At 37.8% G+C, this 19,624-nt stretch overlaps 1 protein-coding gene across 1 annotated transcript in view; it reads right to left on the bottom strand.

Annotated features, from left to right (window-relative positions):
* LOC127451667 (protein sidekick-2-like) overlaps positions 1 to 19,624 on the bottom strand; it is a 237,775-nt gene that overhangs the window by 63,659 nt on the left and 154,492 nt on the right. Inside the window, exons 7-14 of the mRNA XM_051716518.1 lie at positions 19,339 to 19,529; positions 17,037 to 17,120; positions 16,744 to 16,938; positions 13,446 to 13,562; positions 13,062 to 13,229; positions 3,218 to 3,320; positions 2,431 to 2,607; positions 1,343 to 1,479 (exon numbers count right to left, since the gene is read on the bottom strand). Coding sequence (XP_051572478.1) covers positions 1,343 to 1,479; positions 2,431 to 2,607; positions 3,218 to 3,320; positions 13,062 to 13,229; positions 13,446 to 13,562; positions 16,744 to 16,938; positions 17,037 to 17,120; positions 19,339 to 19,529 — 1,172 coding nt within the window. The remainder of the gene's footprint in view (positions 1 to 1,342; positions 1,480 to 2,430; positions 2,608 to 3,217; positions 3,321 to 13,061; positions 13,230 to 13,445; positions 13,563 to 16,743; positions 16,939 to 17,036; positions 17,121 to 19,338; positions 19,530 to 19,624) is intronic.

Genomic DNA, 19,624 nt, shown 5'->3' with positions numbered 1-19,624 from the left:
ACAAGAAGTGATGTAAAATACAACAAATGAAGTAAAATACAAGGAGTGACATAAAATACAAGAAGTGACGTAAAATACAACAAATAAAGTAAAATACAACAAATAAAGTAAAATACAAGGAGTGACGTAAAATACAACAAATGAAGTAAAATACAAGAAGTGATGTAAAATACAACAAATGAAGTAAAATACAACAAATAAAGTAAAATACAAGGAGTGACGTAAAATACAAGAAGTGACGTAAAATACAACAAATAAAGTAAAATACAACAAATAAAGTAAAATACAATGAGTGATGTAAAATACAAGGAGTGACGTAAAATACAACAAATGAAGTAAAATACAAGGAGTGACGTAAAATACAACAAATGAAGTAAAATACAAGGAGTGATGTAAAATACAAGAAGTGATGTAAAATACAACAAATAAAGTAAAATACAAGGAATGATGTAAAATACAACAAATAAAGTAAAATACAAGGAGTGACGTAAAATACAACAAATAAAGTAAAATACAACAAATAAAGTAAAATACAACAATACAACAAATAAAGTAAATTTTTTACAAGGAGTGATGTAAAATACAACAAATAAAGTAAAATACAAGGAGTGACGTAAAATACAACAAATGAAGTAAAATACAAGGAGTGATGTAAAATACAAGAAGTGATGTAAAATACAACAAATGAAGTAAAATACAAGGAGTGACATAAAATACAAGAAGTGACGTAAAATACAACAAATAAAGTAAAATACAACAAATAAAGTAAAATACAAGGAGTGACGTAAAATACAACAAATGAAGTAAAATACAAGAAGTGATGTAAAATACAACAAATGAAGTAAAATACAACAAATAAAGTAAAATACAAGGAGTGACGTAAAATACAAGAAGTGACGTAAAATACAACAAATAAAGTAAAATACAACAAATAAAGTAAAATACAATGAGTGATGTAAAATACAAGGAGTGACGTAAAATACAACAAATGAAGTAAAATACAAGGAGTGATGTAAAATACAAGGAGTGATGTAAAACTCAAGTGATGTCAAATGAAATGATAGAAGTAAAATACAACAAATGACGTAAAATACAACAAATAACGTAAAATACGAGTCAAGTAAAACACGAGTGACGCAAAATACAAATAAGTGATGTAAAATAGAAGTAGTGATGTAAAATACAACAACTTATGTAATATAATAATTGACGTAAAATACAAGGACATAAATTACAAAGAGTGAAATAAAATACAACCAGTGTTGTAATGCTTGATGTAAAATACAACAACTAATGTCAAATACAATAAATGACATAAACTACAACAGGTCAGCATACTCACTGTTCTCGGACACCTCCAGGATATAACGTATGAGTGGGCTGTTCCCGTCGAAGGCCTGAGCCCAGGTCAGGTTGATAGTTCTTCTCTCAGAGCTGCTGAGGGTGGCAATGAGGTTCTCTGGAGCATGAGGCAACTGCCTACAGAAAGAGAAAGAGAGAGATTAAACAGATAAAATAACAATTAGATTTGCATTTCCAGATGGAAACACAAGCAGATTGGGTGGTTTAATATTTAGGATTAGGGATTTAGATCAAAGGAATATCAATAGGAATAACAATACAGTGCTGCCTTGCAAAAACTGTAATTTACACTTTTTAATTAAATTTATTTATAACAATATTGCTTACAATGTTTATATTTTAAAACTGTATATTTGTTCAAATTTCTTGTTATTGTACTTTACAGTATATTGGTTATTTTTGTGCTATTTTGTATGCAGCCAAGTTGCAAACAATTTGTACAGTTGTTTGCCAGGTGATAAAGCAAACCAAACTGATGTACTTGAAAGAATGAAACATTGATAAAAAGAGAGAAAGGAAGGGAAGTCAATGTTTGTGTTTATTATTCAAATAATCCAAAATGATGTCCAGTGAAAAACAACACAGAATGTCAAGTATAGCACTTTTCACAATACACATAGTTTCAGAACAGCTTTACGGAAAATCATGTTGTAATACAAGTATATATTGAGTAAACTGAGTCGGTTTTTTGGTATGCAATGTTTAAAACAAAAGGATATTAACTGAACTTTAAGATTAACGATTGAGTGTATTTGAAGTCCATCCCGAATCGACTGCGGGGGTGCAAGTACGTGCAGAAGCACCGCTGTTAGGCTGGCAATGACTTAAGTTGGCAGTAATTTTTGTCTATGTACTCCGTTTTGAGAGTGAAGTGATGCTAGCAGTGATCAATGATGTGTTACTCTCTGTTCGATTAGATTGCTGTTCATAGCAATTTATTCTCTGCGGAGTCCATCCTAACACCAAGATTATGCAGGCAGTGGTCAGTGAGTAGAGAATGTAAATATATTAGGCCATGGACACAGAGAGAGGCTAATTGGCTTGGAAAACAGTATGTTTGTCACATACCTGACTCTCAGATGAGCACTGCGTGAATCATTGCCCCCCACAGATGTGACCTTACAGGTGTAGGTCCCTATGTCACCCGACCAGGTCTGGGAGATATGCAGTGTACCGTTGGAGTCTAGACGCAAACGGGGACTTGACTTTACGTCAATAACCGATCCTCCTTTGTCCCAGACGTGCCTGCAAACAACAAAGGTCTATTTACTTATTCTTGCTCACGAAGGGTTAATAGCAACAATACATGGTAAAGCTATTTACTTAATTAATAGACACACACACGGATACACAATAGCAGTTGGCCAATAAACACGTATGCACATTCACATACATACCCACACTTCTTAATTGCAGCAACATCGTTTCCCTATTTAATCTTGTCTGTCTTGTGTTTAATTAAAGTCTCCATCTAAGTTATTGCTCTGTTTACATATTCATCTGTTTTCCCTGAACAAATGAATAACAGCAACACTGCAGGTGACAGTTAAATCAAGTCTTATGAGACTAAATGTAATAAACACACAGGGCAGGAAGTGAGGAAATGAGCTAGTGTTGATCAAAGAAAGAGAGTGAGACCAGGCAGGGAGCGATAGGAAAATAAAAAGACGGAGACATGGACGTCACTTTGTTTTAAAAAGTGGTGGAGACAGTTTTTTAAAGTCGGAGCGACAGTGTTTTTTCTCACTACATGATTTCATTTAACATATCTCGTGCCCAGGCGTTCATGATAACAAAAAAGGGGTCCGGAAAAACAGTAGACATGTAGACATGGAGAGGAGGGCAGAAGTCTTACCTGACTGTAACACTAGGGTCATGGGTCACACCACAGGTCATGGCTGCTTTGGTGCCTTTGATCACACTCTGGTCATGAGGTGGATTAGTGATTCGAGTTCGAGCTGGACACAGACAAATCAGTATAGTACTGTAATCGATTGTTATTGATTTTTTCTCCACAAAAGTTGCTTTCAGACAATTTTAGCCTCAGACAACAAGTACACAGACTGTTCACAGTCTGTCCCATGCATAATGCAAACAAACATTACAGAGCTTTTCCCAAATCGCAAGCTCTAATCCGATTGGCTGGCTTTATGCATTTTCTGGCAGTCAATGTGCACAGGTTTTATCAGTCTGTTGGGACTGATAAAGCTTCCAGGGAGGAAGCTTCTGAGAAAAAGTTGCCAACGTTTGCAGCATTAAACCTCTGAAAGATATTCAGAGTTTTGTTTGTAGCAAGTAAGCAGGATATCCTCGAACTGTATATTTGATAAAAGCCGCAATTTAAAAAAAGCCATCTCTTCCATGTAAATCTGAGTTTTTGTCCGAACCAGCTGGATTGCTTGGTTTCTCAGAGAAAACCAATGTGTGCTGCCATGATGATTGTGATTGCCACTGGACTGTTTTCTACTTCACTAAACTAGTGATCCAGATGGGGAACAACAACAATTTTAAGTGTAATTGGGTAAAAATGAGTTCAGGCTCAGCTTGTGCAGTTGTTGCCTGTCATAACAACTTAAAGGAGTTAATGATATCAAGCTTCATGTCATCGACCCATTTGGGTGAGGCACTGTCAACAGGCGGTCAACGCAACTCCGCAAAGTATTGGCACTATGGAGCCAAATGTTTGTTTGTTTTTTTGGCAATTTAATATGCTTAACATCATATTATCCGCTCAAAACAGGCAGATGTGAGTGAACAATCTAGAGACGGGTAAATGAAAACAGGCTTTCATTATGAATCGTGCAACACGATCAGGAAAAATGTTGTGATGGGAGACAGGTGCATTAGGTTGTTCCTGACAGGATAAGGGTCAGGGCAGGGTTAGGGCATCTGTACTGAGTAGCCCCACCCACTCTGAAATCTCATGGGTCCAAAATCCCTCTATACATACCTGTACATTAAACATCAAATATCTTGTGATCAGTGTTGGGTAAGTTACTCAAAAATAGGGCTGCGCAATATATCTAATGTATCAAAATATCGCAAATGTACATATCATGAAATGCAATTAATACAATAACGTTCAAGGCGACGCAGATAGCAGAGAATAGAGTGGGTGCTCGATTGTCACTTGGTGCATGTACATTCAGTGTACATAGACGCTGATGCCGTGAGTGCTGCTCCGGGGATCTAGATATTCCCTATTCATTTTCTCCATTGTCATTTCAGCATTAACAGACTGGGCGATATCATGAGAGGAGACACATTTCAGTAAGTTGTCCTGTACTCTTTCAACATAACCTCAGATGTCAATTCATGTCAGAGGTCTGCGCTGTTTGAATGGCCAACTACCGTCACGTGCACCATAAAAGAGCATGACTACAACATTTATTATTTGAATTTCGAGATAAACTGACATCATTTGAAAGCTGAGACTAAAATTGTGTTTCTCCAAAAAAAACACTGACTCAAATGATGGAGTGTTACAATTTGTGCATATATAGCTGTAACCTAGAGCACTGTCCTGTGCTTTCACTCTGCAGTGTGTGTAGATAATAATGAGATGAGACAACGGCAAGTGCTTCAGGACAAAATTTTTCTAAATAAAAGTCCCAAATTAAATTAACCTATTTTTAAATTAATACGAACATGAATTACAGTGTAAAAATACAATTTAATATTTTACAACACAGATTATTTTAGTATATCCCCTATATGGTGAAATTAACTTTTTATTTTATGCTTTTTACAAAAATAAAAAATAAAATACTGCAAGCAGCAACTAAAGGGCAAAGCACAAATATGGAAATCACTGCACAACACAAAGAACACCCTGAATACATACAATGCACACACACCATCTTGCCTCAGGACAGGATCAAACCAAGCTCTTCCTGTTTTACATTTAATGGCTCTAACCACTGCTCCACTCAGCTTTTGAGCTAACAGCCACCAAAAGGAACAAACTAAGCAAATACGTTTTTTTACAGACAAGTACAGTATTCACCATTATATATGTCATGCTCATGTGACTTTTCATCAAAGATCAAAATAAAAATTGTATTGGTGAAAAGCCCAGCAACTGTTCAGTAAGCACAACACAAAGACCTCCAGTACAATATAATACCAACTCTACCACTGGTCCAAGTGGGAATCAAACCCACAACCCTTAAAACTATTAACTAATATGTTACCAATCTGAGCCACTCAGTTGACAAGCCCACTGAGTGGCAAAGAGACTTCCTGAGGTTAGAGTCAGCACACAAGTGTAGGTTATCTTTTGAACTATAGCTGGCGCTGTCTCCAAACTGTTCAGGTATCATCAGGACATGATTTCGATGATGCATACCAATTTTCTTTGAAATCCAACAATCTTTTCAAAAGACATATCACTTCAATATATATATCGGAAGAACAATGATAAGACGATGAAGAACAAAAAGTACGCCTGCAAGAAGAAATGATCTGTGATAAGCTCTGCAACTATTCAATAAGCACAATACAAAGACCACAAGAACATCAACTCTAACACTGGTCCAAGTGGGATTTGAACCCAGGACCCTTGGAACTATAAACCAACACTTTAACACACTGAACCACTCAGTTAACAAAGAGACTTCCTGAGGTTAGAGTCACACAAGTTTAGGTTATCTTTTGAACTATTGGTGACACTGTCTCCAAACTTCTCAGTTATCCACAGGACATGATGTCAATGATGCATACCAATTTTTTTAAAGATTTATCACTTTTTTTTTTTTTTTAATAAATTTCAATATTGCAGAGAGACTATATGGCTGATATGGAAAATGTTAACTGATTAGCATGCTAGCTGATTAGCATGCTAAGCTAATGTTGCCTATAGATAGCATTGTGATTAAATAGCCTAACAAATGCACTGGATAGAATGCTAACTGATTAGCATGCAAGCTGATTAGCATGCAAAGCTGATGTTGTCTACAGATAGCATTGTAATCAAATAGCCTTACAAATGCATTGGCTAACATGCTAACTGATTAGCATGATAACTGATTAGCATGCTAACTGATTAGTAGGGTTGGAAACCACAAGGAATTTTATGATTCCGGTTCCAATTCCTCTTAATGATTCCTGTTCCTTATCAGTTCCAATAACAATTCCAGTAATTATTTTAGTACTTTTTTTAAAAGAATTATTTAGAAAGAATTCTTATTGCATTTACTACCCTCTGATGTCTGTTCCCAAATAATGAGGTCATTTGAGATTAGTACAGAGCAGATATAACAAATCAGAAATAAATTTAATACAGTTCTTGTAAAAGGTGTGTTTGCAGACTTTTTGAGACATAAATACAATCCAATAATAGATCCTTACTCTATTTTAAATAAAGAAATCTAAACCAACACGAAATGTGATGGCATATTTCATTAATTAATTTATTATTTTATAAAATTCCATTTATTACAACAAAACTTGTGTATCTTTAATTATACATTGTCATATGAACAACCAGTCAGTAACTGCACTGCTTGATTTAACAGAGATATAGGTCATCATTAAGTAAACAGTAACAGTTCCAGAGACAGTTTAGACTATGTTTTATAGCCTAATGTTGTACTTCAGGCTTGTGAGACTTCAACAGTTCTTATTTAGTTTCGAGTTGGACATTCATAACTTGCTCATCAGTATGAGATTATTTGTATACTGGAAGCGCTGTATGTTTCGCACTGTAGAATAAAAAAAAAGGCTCATTAGAATGGTTCTTTTGGAATCGGACTATACCGGAAGTTCCATATGTTTTGCGTTGTTGATTCAAAAGAACCGGCTCCTTTGAATAATTACCTCAGGAATCAAACTGTACCGGAAGCACATATGTTTCGCGCTGTAAAAAGAGCTTGCTCGAGACTTGTTCAATTGGGAATTAAATACACTGATAGAACTGTGTGTTTTTACGCTGTAGTAGAGTCAGTAGAGGGCAGCGCTGCTGCAGAGATGCGCTGCTGGAAGCACTGTCAGAGTATTTGTGGACGGTGTTCCAGCCACATCGGTAGAAAATTGCACACTGGAGAACCGTTAACGGAACCGAAAGTCACAAAGATCATACGATTCCGTTATTTTAAAATACGGTTCCCAACCCTACCGATTAGCATGCTAAGCTAATGTTGCCCTACAGATAGCATTGTGATCAAATAGATAAGACAGAAAACCCAACAGTTAGCATGCTAACAGATTATCATGCTAAGCTATCATAGCATGTAGCATGATAACCATGTTAAACAGACTATGTTCTTTTGAACTACATCTGATGCTGTCTCCAAACTTCTCAATACTTTCAAAAGATATCACTCCCTTATATATTAGAAGAACAACACTAAGACAAAGAAGAACAAGAAGACGATCTGTGATAAGGCCTGCAACTATTGAGTAAACAAATACAAAGACCTCCAATATAACATTGACTCTAACACAGGTCTAAGTGGGATTCAAACACAGGACCCTTAAAACTATAAACCAGTGCTATAATGCACTGAGCCACTCAGTGTGCTCAGCTGTCATGCCACTGGGTGGCAAAGAGACTTCCTGAGGTTAGAGTCTGCACATAAGTGTGGGTTATCTTTTGAACTATAGGTGGCGCTGTCTCGAAACTGCTTAAGTATCATCAGGGCATGATGTCGATGATGCATACCAATTTTTTTGAAATCCGACAATCTATTTAAAAGATATATCACTATTTTATAAAATTCAATATGGCGGAGAGACTATATAGTTAACATGGTGAAAGTTGGTATTGTTGAAATCATCATGATCCACAGAATCCACAGACATAAACCCCAAGATTTTAGGACATACGGTTCAAAAGTTACAGACAAAAATAATTTTTTTCACACATCTTTTGTGCCCTCAGATAATGGTGCGGATGAAGCATACCAAGTTTTGTTTAGATAGGACAAGTGGTCGACCGATATATCGCAGAGGCCAATAAATCTTCCCGTTTGGCCGATTTGTTTCTTGAGGGCACCGAGAATCACCTGCTTGCATGTGAAGGGACTGAGACATGGTTCATTTTCTTGTTACGTGCCATCATGTTACTACAATAATAGACTGTGTGCAACACAGCATATCATATCAGAGCCATGGCAGACGCGATTGAGCTCATAATGTTAAAGTGCTCGCCTGTTTCATTATCCCTCTCTATCCTCAACAGTTCCCTGTAACTTTTATCTGTCTTGTCTAATGATAAAAAGGCAAATATCAATAAACTAATATCATATACCCTCTGCAAATATGTGCATATCTCGTTTAAATAGATGTAATAACCCAAACTTGCACAACTTCAGCAGATCCAGCATCCTGTGGAGCACTCATTTATTTACCCCTAAAGCAGGTATTCTAACTCAGAACAGTTCCCTGTCACCTTTAACTTTCTTTTCTAATGATAACAGGCAAATATCAATAAAACTTCTGTTATTTACCATTTGCAAATATGTAGATATCTCATTTTAACAGATATAATTCACAAACCTCACAAAAAACCAGCATTTTCTTCCTGTCGAGCTCTCATCTAATATCTTCCTCTGAAGTGCATAATCTATCAGCCAGAATCAAAACTTCAGGATCAGGATCAAAAGTTCCTCTGATTCACAAATCATGACGGTCACTCCATGTTACTCCAAGCAGGCAATCCAGGCCATTTAAACTGTCAAGAGATTTAGGCTCATGCTGGATCCACACGAGCATATGAGTGCAACTTCAAGGCTGCATCCGAATCCAGGTAAATGCTGCCTTCGGAGGCTGTATACGGATGTAGGATGAAAATAAGTTGCTTTTCAAACTGTTCGGAGACCAGTTTCCTTAAGAGTTCCATTCATTCAAAACAGCTGTCAGTTAAGCCATTAACTGATTAGGCAGCAAGGTAGCAAGTCAGCTGCTTACGTTTTCGAATGCAGCCCAAAGTAAAAGCGTTTCGCATGTGCAATAAGTAAATGTCTTATTCACTATGCACTGTATGTACAATTGATTTGATTTGGCATTTTTTGCTAAAATCCAGTACAATATAACATAAACTCTAACTCATAAAATCCTGGGGATTAAACCCATGACTTTTTGAACTATAAATCAGCGCTTTAACACACTGAGCCATTCAGTTGACATGCCCATTAATTGGCAAAGAGACTTCATGAGGTTAGAGTCAGTGTGGGTTATCTTTTGAGCTATAGGTGGCGCAGTCTCCAAACTGTTCAAGTATCATCAGGACATGACGTCCATGATGCATACCAATTTTATTTGAAATCTGACAATGTATTTAAAAGATATATAATTTTTTAATAAAAGTCAACATGGTTGAGAGGCAGTATGGCCGATATGGGAAAAACTGGTATCGTTGAAATCTGCATGACCTAAGGAATCCATAGACACCAACCCTATTTTAGGACATGCGGTTAAAAATTACGGGCAAAAAAAGCTATTTTTCACAATTCTAGACTCATAGGTAGTGCTGTTGCGAAACTCTGCATGTGCCCTCAGACCATGGTCCTCATACCTCAAGTCCTCAAGTTTCGTTTCGATAGGACACAGCGTTGCTGAGATACAGCCTCAAATCCTTTTTCACAGCCACCTCAATAACTGTGTTTGCATAACTTTTCAACAAAGTCAAATATAAAAATTCTGTATTATTCATTCTGTGCGACTCGGTCTGAAAATTATTTTGAGCCATTTTGTGTGCAAATCAGGAAAAGTTAGAAGGAGCAGAAGTGAAAAAACAACAAATGACATAATCCAAGATGGCGGCCACTGTAATAGGCGAAGATTTAATTTAAGGGGTCCTTTGGAATCATCTGAAAATCAAAATTCTGTATTATTCAATCTGTGTGGTGTGGTCTGGAGATTATTTTGAGCCATTGTTTGGGCAAATCAGACGAAATGTCAAGGAAGAGTAGCAAAAAAATTATAAACAACAGAATTCAAAATGGTGGCTGAAATGGGTTCACTGGAATTGAGGAGGAGTGTAATCAGATGCAAAAATAATTGTATTTCTAGGACAAATGGTTCACAAGATATGCACTAAAGAAAAGTGCATTTTTGACATGGTGGTGGTGCTTCATAGGGCTGCCATTGACTCCCAGCCAGAATAATAATAATAATAATACTAACGGATACAATATGTGCCATAGCACCTTCGGTGCTTGGCCCTTAATAATAATAATTGAAGTTGAATTTTAATATCTGCTACATAGCTAATGTTAAAAACTCTACATTTTGTACGCAGTGTATATTCAATTTGGAACAAAAGACAACTATGTTTGTAATATCTGGGAATCATGGTCCTTTTTATTTCAATAAACTTCAGTATGTTTAGACGGTCAGGGTTCTGATGTTCCGCACACTCCGATGACATCATAGGAATATCGTATTGCATATCGCATTTTTCCTCCATTTTCTGCAACCCTACTCAAAAATGTAATACACTACAAATTACAACTTACGTCTCTAAAATTGTAATCCAGTTACTGGCTTTACTGATTACATAATTGAAAAAAGTAATCACATTACTAATTACTTTACAAACAGACATACATAGCTTTAAAAGGGTCATGATATGAGGAATCAAATTTTCCTTGATCTTTTAACATATATAATTATAATTTTCTTTATTTATCACACATTATGCATTTGCACATATACAGTGAAATTCTTTTTTTTTTTCACATATCCCAGCTAAGCTGGTGTCAGAGTGCAGGGTCAGCCATGATACAGCACCCCTGGAGCAGATAGGGTCAAGGGCCTTGCTCAAGGGCCCAACAGTGGCATCTTGGCAGTGCTGGGGCTTGAACCCCTGACCTTCTGATCAGTAACCCAGAGCCTTAACTGCTGAGCTACCACTGCCCAAGATAAGAGATCATTGTACTATAAAAAAAATACTGTAAGTTTCAGAACTGAAAACTTCCTCTTTAATAGAAAAAGGGCATTTATTTAAACCAAGCAGCAAAAACGGCTAGTTTGGAATTCATGGAACTTGTGATGTCACAAGGACTAAATACATCTGCATATGCAACGCCTATTTTTCCGTCATTGCACCCTTGGCCCCGTCCACTGGTTCTCAGTCAGTCACACAGTTGAAGAGGAGAGAGATGGGGCCTGTAATGGGAGATTCATCCTAAATGGACTTACACAGGACACCTTAATGTGCCTGTCTGGATTAAAATGTTTTTCTACTTAAATATACACAGACAGATGTCTTTGACTGCTTGATATATATATCTCGGGCCACTTTTAAAAGATGCAGTGTCAAGTTACATCTCTGAAGAGGAGAAGCTCTCTGTCATTCAGCTGAGCAAAAATGCGTCATGGACGAATTCTTTCGCCCACCTGCACTATTTTTAGTTGTTGGTGTATGAATACATGATGGAATGATACTGGAAACTGGATGTGGAAGTGTCTTCAGAGTATTGTATGTTCAGCTCATACCAATATGATTCAAACTTTGCCAAGGAACTTTTATTGAAGGATGGGGCAGTTACACTTGTAACACTTGGACGTGATTGTAAAAACAGTTTAAACAGTTTAATTCATGAATATTTCATATGTCATGACTGGAGTCGTGAGTTCGAATCCAGGGCATAGAGTCACATGGAGTAACCTCCTCGTGGTCGCTATAATGTGTGGTTCTCACTCTCGGTGGGGTGTGTCGTGAGTTGTGCATGGATGCCGCGGAGAATAGCGTGGGCCTCCACACGCGCTACGTCTCCACGATAACGTGCTCAACAAGCCACATGATAAGATGCGCGGATTGACGGTCTCAGACGCGGAGGCAACTAATTCGTCCTCCGCCACCCGGATTGAGGCGAGACACTACGCTACCACGAGGACTTAGAGCATATTGGGAATTGGGCATTCCAAATTGGGGAGAAAAGGGGAGAAAAAAAACAGTTGTGCTTGAGATAAACAGTTTAATACATTCAGATGCAATATGTTGTTATGTGTAAGCCCTGACATTCATTTCTATAATGTTGTTGAGCTGGTTCATTCTCTTCCGACTGAGTTTCAAAAATGGCTGTGTTCGAGGGGCTGTATGATCTTAGCCAATCAAAACAGTGGCCGTTTACATAGGGCATTTATATAGGCCAAAACCGAGCCTTTCAGATAGAGGGCCAAAAACAGGGTGGAAAATGATCATATATTACTAACATTATCAGTGGACATCAGGGAAGATAATAAAACTATAAAAAAATAGCATTTTATGACCCATTTAATAGAACAAAGAACCACAGAACATAGTTTTAAATGCAAACATAAATTCTACATAATATTATTATAGAAATATGTGTAACCCAAGTAATGTACTTTAAAGTCATTAACTGTAATCTGATTACAATAATTTCAAATGTATTGCATTACACTACTTTTTGCACTAAAAAAGTAATTTGATTACAGTAACTAAGTACTTTATAATAAGATTACACCCAACTCTGCTCCTGATTGGCGGTGATTGTTTCTCATCATAAGGCAATTTTGCGTTCAGTTTGAACAAACAAATTGCTTGTTTGTGCCTGGAAAATTGTGGCTGTGCCTTAAAACGTGTCACACTGCCACTAGTTAGGACATGGTGTAAATGTCACACAGAAATCAAACTGTGGTCGGTCACTTTAAATGTCGATCAGATGGCCTCTTCCTGTCTAAGCGGGTGGCCAAAAAGTCTAGTTACACAAGACTAGCCATGCACTTACCCCACACCACCAGATCAGCCGACGCCTCGTCGATCCCACGGGAGTTGCTTGCCATGCAGGTGTATGATCCAGCGTCAGACAGGTGAGAAGGGCTGATCAGAAGACTACCCGACTCCAGCAATGTGAAACGCGGCAACTGCACAGAGCCGCTGGCCAGAACCCGCTCAGCTGGAGAAAGATGGAGAGATGGCAAGAGACAAAACACAAGGGAGGGAGAGAAAAATGAAAATGAAGATCAAATAGACACGATGACCCCCCTGCTCATCAGAAGACTGGTGATTTTCCCAGCATCCCTAAGCTTCCATAGTTACTTTAATGTTTGTAAGTCCATGAGACACTTTGATAAATATCTTTCGCTTCAGAGATGACTGATTTTAGACTGACCTTTCTGCCATGTGATTGCAGGGCGCGGGGCCCCGGAGGTCTCACAATGTAAAAGGATGGACATGCCATCAATCACAGCGCTGTCAGATGGGCCGGCTGTGATGTTTGGGGCGATACCTGCGGAAGAGAGGGAGGGTGGTCAGACAGGCCTATGCACATATGGACAAGATTTTCAGTGTCTCGCACCATAAACGCTACATTTTTAAGACGTTGTGTCAAGTTAAACAGTTTGAAACTTTGAAAAAATGTGTCTCAATCCATCCAGCTGTTCCATCCAGCTGTGTTTGAATGAAAGAACACCTCCTGCTGTACAATGGCTCATTTTGTGCTCCTGCTCTCTGTTAGTGATGTTTTGTTCATGAAGGAATCAGTTAAGTGAATGAATCATTCTTGTTCACTTCCATACACTGACTCATATTGCTCGTTCACTAAAGTATCTCCCTTTCGAAGCCAATGAGCTCTAATTTGAAGCCTTTGGTGGCTTTTCTTGCCTGTAAAGACTGACTATAGTGTAAGCCAATAGCATTCCAGTGCAGGATGTGAAAGAGCATATCATTGGTTTGACACACTGAATGGACGTGCCCTTCACTGAACCAGTCAGCCATTTGAGACTGAAAGAACTGAATCTACTGGTAAACTCGTTCACGAACAAAATGAATGAATCAGTCATCTCATTAATAAACGAGGATCTGCTGACTGACTGAACAAGAGGAAGCAAGTCATTTGCTCAGTTCAGCATGCGATGAATATGTAAAAATGACTGAAGTCCATTCAGTTAAAATTACATGAATTACAAATGGAAATGTGTTGTTTGGTGCACAGTGTAAGATATTCAGGCTTTTCTCAAACTTCTTCTACGTCTTGGTAAAAGTCAAGCCTAGCATTTGATAAAATATTTAAAAAATAAGATCTGCTTTTTATTTATTTTTTATTTTTTCTCCCCAATTTGGAACACCCAATTCACAATGCGCTCTAAGTCCTCGTGGTGGCGTAGTGACTCACCTCAATCCGGGTGGCGGAGGACGAACCTCAGTTGCCTCCGCATCTGAGACTGTCAGTCCACACATCTAATCACGTGGCTTGTTGAGCGCATTACGACGGAGACATTGCGTGTGTGGAGGCTTCATGCTATTCTCCGCGGCATCCACGCACAACTCACCACGCACCCCACCGAGAGTGAGAACCACATTATAGCAACCATGAGGATGTTACCCTATGTAACTCTACCCTCCCTAGCAACTGGGCCAATTTGGTTGCTTAGGAGACCTGGCTAGAGTCACTCAGCACACCCTGGATTCAAACTCACGACCCTAGGGGTGGTAGTCAGCGTCTTTACTCGCTGAGCTACCCAGGCCCCAAAACCTGTTTTCTTGTAATTTGTGGCAAAAATGGATATGGAGGTTAAACTATTATTAAGTGTCTTTGTACATTTGTAGATGTGCAAATTCCATATTACGTTGCTTTTTCCAGCCTCAAAAGACTGATTATTTGACTGGCTGCAAAGGAGCATATCATTGGTTTGACCAACTGAACGGATACACCCCTTCATTGAATCATTTGGTCATTTGAGTCTGAATGAAACAAGACATCTCGATTGTGAACAAACTAAATGTACTAATACACTAGTTTGTGGACAAAATGAATGAATGAATCATCTCATTCGTGAGCGAGGATCATCTGCTGACTGGCTGAACGAGAGGAGGAGGCAAGTCGTTCGTTCAGTTTGGCAATCTCATTAAACAAGAAAAGGGTCCGGATTAATTATGAATAAAAGTGACTGATGACCACACATTACAATGACACATTACAATGATAATTATTTTTAGGCTAGCATTGTTGTATTTTTTGTATAGCTTGATAAAAGTCATGCTCAGCATTTCACAATATAATAGATATGCTTTGTTGTCATTTGTGGAGAAATGCTTAAACAATCTGCTAAAGTTTCTTAGTAGAATTGTAGACACGTATATTTCAGTAAAGGATAATTACATTTGTATCGTTCGATGATTTGGTTCAATGCAATGACTCGTTCAAAACGGAAAAGACGATTATTTGTCGGCATCTACTGGCGCAATAGTGTAATTTGCAGAAATAGTCAATGAACAAAGCAATGAACAAATCTGAGCAAATGTTTTTGGTGAATGGATTCAAAAAGAGTCACTGGGATAAATCAAAATTGGCACCACTACTCTCTGTAAGTGTGTTTTTTGCCTATTCGGCTGGAGATGGGCAGACTGCACCCTGCTGACTGTGACTCGCAAAAAAATATGCATATTAGTTGATATATATATATATATATATATATATATATATATATTTACTCTTTGTATTGTTTAATCAATGCTTTGCTCGTCTGCCACAATAAATGTAATGTATTTGAATTATCTGAATATATATATTTTTTAAATATATTCAAAATTATATATATATATATATATATATATATATATATATATATATATATATATATATATATATATATATAATTGTTTTATCCATTTTAAGGCATTCCCAAATGTCCTGTAAAGTTTACTGTAAAGTGTACTGTAACTCAGTACCCCTTCTACAGACTATAGAAGTCGCAATCATCACACTAGACTTTAAGCTTGCAAAATTACTTTGGACCCTGAAATGAAGAAAATGATGTCACACTTTAAGTGTGGCTTCCTTTTTAAACAAATAATGCATCATAAATAACAATTAATATTATATTCAAAATCTTAAAATATTCCATCTACTCCACTTTCCTGCACCAATAAAACATGCAGCTTTAAAAAATGTAGTCTTTGTATTTGCAGGTCAGAGTTCTGCAAACGTAATTTACCATGTTCAGTTGTGTCTATTGTGACTGAACCTTAACCATAGATCATATTGTCCTATAGCTGTAGCTAAGTACATGTGTGTGCGCACACATACACACACACACACACACACACATGCGCAATCAGAAACAGCACAGAAGAACCATTTCACCTTAACTCAACCAAATCATCAAAGATGTCTTTTGTTAAGATGTCTGTTATGGCTACTAAAAAAAATAGATTATATAAATGGTGGACAGTTAAAAGACCTGTTCAATGCTGAAAAAATTGTATTATTCTTTCAATCACTCACTCTTAAACTTTTAATAATCTCTCTTTTTAATCTTTCGCTCTGTCTCTCTTAAAGAAAGCTGCTGATATGTCACACGTTTATAAAATTATTATCTGACAGGAGATAAAAGGGAGATGAATAGAGGGTAGCATGGGAATAAATAAAGACAGAGTTATTGACAGGCCCAGATGGTGGCTTGACGTACTGGTCACAGCAAGGTACGTGTTTGTCTGGATCTCTCCCGCTAAGTTGCGAGCGAAACATTGGAACATTCCGGTGTCGTCCGGGAGAAGTCCATTTATCTGCAGGCTGCCGCCCACTAGGACTCGGTAACGAGGTGTCTTCACAGGGCTTATGTGAACTGCATCCTTATACCACACTATATCAGGCTGAGGAACACCTGCAGGGGGACAGGAGGAGGAGGAGTGTTATCTAACACACACTCTCTCACACACACACACACACACACACACACACTGTGTGGTCACACAAACTCACCACGTGCTTGGCATGGGATGTCTACCACCTTCTCCATCTCAGCAGTAATGTGTCTGTCGGGCTCCTTCACAAACTGTGGATGTTCTGCACAGAGTGGAGTTCAGTGGAGTCAGTCATGAGAGTACTTCTAAACCCAGAACAGTTATGTGTGTGAAATGTACAATACAGGTCCTCCAGAAAGCATTTATCTGCTTCATCAATTATTACTTACTGGTGCAAAGTCATTAAAGCATGTAATTTTTTTAACAAGGCTATTGAATAATTCTCTAAAACACTAAAATGAAATGAAATGTGAATAGAATATTTAAGATGCGGTGTGTAATTTGTACACCACTAGCAGGACCAAACAGAATTGCTAAGATACTGTAACTTGGGCCACATCCACACTAATCTGTTTAAGTTTGAAAACTTATTTTAATTGCTAGATGGTTTCTAGGGTGTTCTGGCTGGTTTCTAGGTGGTTGCTTATCAGTGCAGCTCCTGTCTACTTGAATGGGGAAAGACTGAAATCACAAAAATGGTTGATCATGATTGCAATCAAAGAACATATTTCAAATCAGCAATAAAATCTGACAACACTGGTATCATAAATTGTGCTTCTTTACCTCAGATTATGCTAAAAAACGTAATTTCCTGGCTTGTATAGCTAATGCGCATGCACGTTCTCAAGCTGATTGACAGGTGATGTCTGTATCTAAAAGGTGATTGGCTCTTTTACCTGTACGGAGGGACTTCCTTTCTACATCCACTGACCATTGGCCATTCCAATTTCTCCCGTTCATTTTAATAGAAGAGGCCCGTCTCTGCTAAATGGTCTCTGGTTGTTTGACTGTATAATAAATAGCACTGACTTTCTGAAGTCTCCCACAAATAAAATATTAGATCAGATCAATCCTGCTGTCATGAAGACCAAGGAGCAAGTTATTAGGTGGAAAGCACCTGGACGAGTTTATAAAAAGACTGGTTAAATTAGAATCTTCCTTGGAACACTGTGCCATCTATCATATATAAAAAAAATGGAATAAGCATGGAACAATCCAGACAGTACTAAGATCAAGCTGTCCTAACAAACGGAGTAACTGTCAGAGAAGTAATCAAAAAAGTCCAGCTGCATTACTGTGCTGCAGAGCTGTTCAGACATCAACAAGCTCTTCTGCGTTTCACAGACTCGCCTCTGGAAGAATGGCTGGAAGGAAACCATTTCTGAGGAAAGCCAATGTTAAGATACACCCAGAGTTTGCTAAAAGCCATGTGATAAAACCTGAAACAATTCTGAGGAACATCTTGTGGTCTGATGAGTCTAAACCTGAGCTCTTTGAGGCCTGAAGGCAAATCACTGAGTTTGGCGCAAACCAAATAGAGCTCAACACCCAGGTAATACCATCCCTACCATCACACATAATAATCATTATATTCTTGAGTTTCTTTTCAGTAGGAGAAGCTGGAAAGACTGTTGGCATCATGGGCAACATGGATCTACCCAAATACAGGGCAAATCCTAAACATAGCCTGTTTTAGACAGCCAGATATCTACTGTAGATTTAGTTCAAAGACTCATTTTCTAGCAGGACAACAATGACCCAATATAGCAGCAACGAACGACTGTCTTGTAGAAAGAAGATTAATATTCCAGAATGGCCCAGTCAGAGCCCAGGCTTCCTGTAAATCCAATTGAAAATCTTCTTACGCCCTGAAAATTGCATTCTAATTTAGTAAAGTTGAAGCATATTTGCATTGAAAAATGGGCAAAAATGCCATAATTTGAATTTGCAAATTGTCAAGTCTGCAATTGCTGCAAAACAATTATGTACAGAGTATTGACTCTCTGAAGTGAATATTTTATAAGGACACCTTCGTTCTGGTGAAATGAAGGTTCATAAATGAAAGAAAAAAAATCAGTGGGCTATTAGTAGGCCTGTATTTATTCTTCGTAAAAAAACGTTTACCTCTACAGAAATATAGTACTTTTAAAAATATCTTAAACATCATATATTTTTAAATCACTCCAGTCAAAGTGGTTGTATTTTACATGGATCTTGGCTGTCTCAAAGGGGCAGCCATGTTAAGATCACATGACCATTCAAATTACTACTGGTGTTAACTTGGTAACACCCCTATTATCAGACACTTTTAATCACAGAATAAATTAATCATGGCTGTCTGGGACAGTTCTAAATATTATATTTTTACTGGAAAACAAGACAAAGATACTATTAGGAATATGTTTTTGTTTCTGGATTTGAAAAGAGGCATGCTTGGCGCAGTAGAGCATATTCTTTATTTTGCAGGAATATAAGATTACCCAGCACGTGCAGATATGCTCCAGCTCTGACAGAGGGGGCACTGCTGCTCCGGAGGGAGGCTTCACATTCATAGTAACCGCTATCACTGACCAATGGACCACTGATAGTCAGACGGCGGCCGAAGTCCCTGAGGCCTCGGTTAACGGGCGCTCCATTTTTCCACCATGTAATGCTGAGTTTAATGAGAGGCCTGGAGGAAGAGGGAGATAAATGCAGATAAACACATGCAGGGAATGAGAGATAGCAGTGTCCTGAAGGAAACAAATAAACAGAATTGAGTTTTAA

The sequence above is a fragment of the Myxocyprinus asiaticus genome, chromosome 14 (genome assembly GCF_019703515.2).
Source record: "Myxocyprinus asiaticus isolate MX2 ecotype Aquarium Trade chromosome 14, UBuf_Myxa_2, whole genome shotgun sequence".
NCBI classification, from domain to species: domain Eukaryota; kingdom Metazoa; phylum Chordata; class Actinopteri; order Cypriniformes; family Catostomidae; genus Myxocyprinus; species Myxocyprinus asiaticus.
The sequence above is the reverse complement of the archived record's forward strand: the minus strand, read 5'-3'. Positions and strand labels throughout refer to the sequence as shown.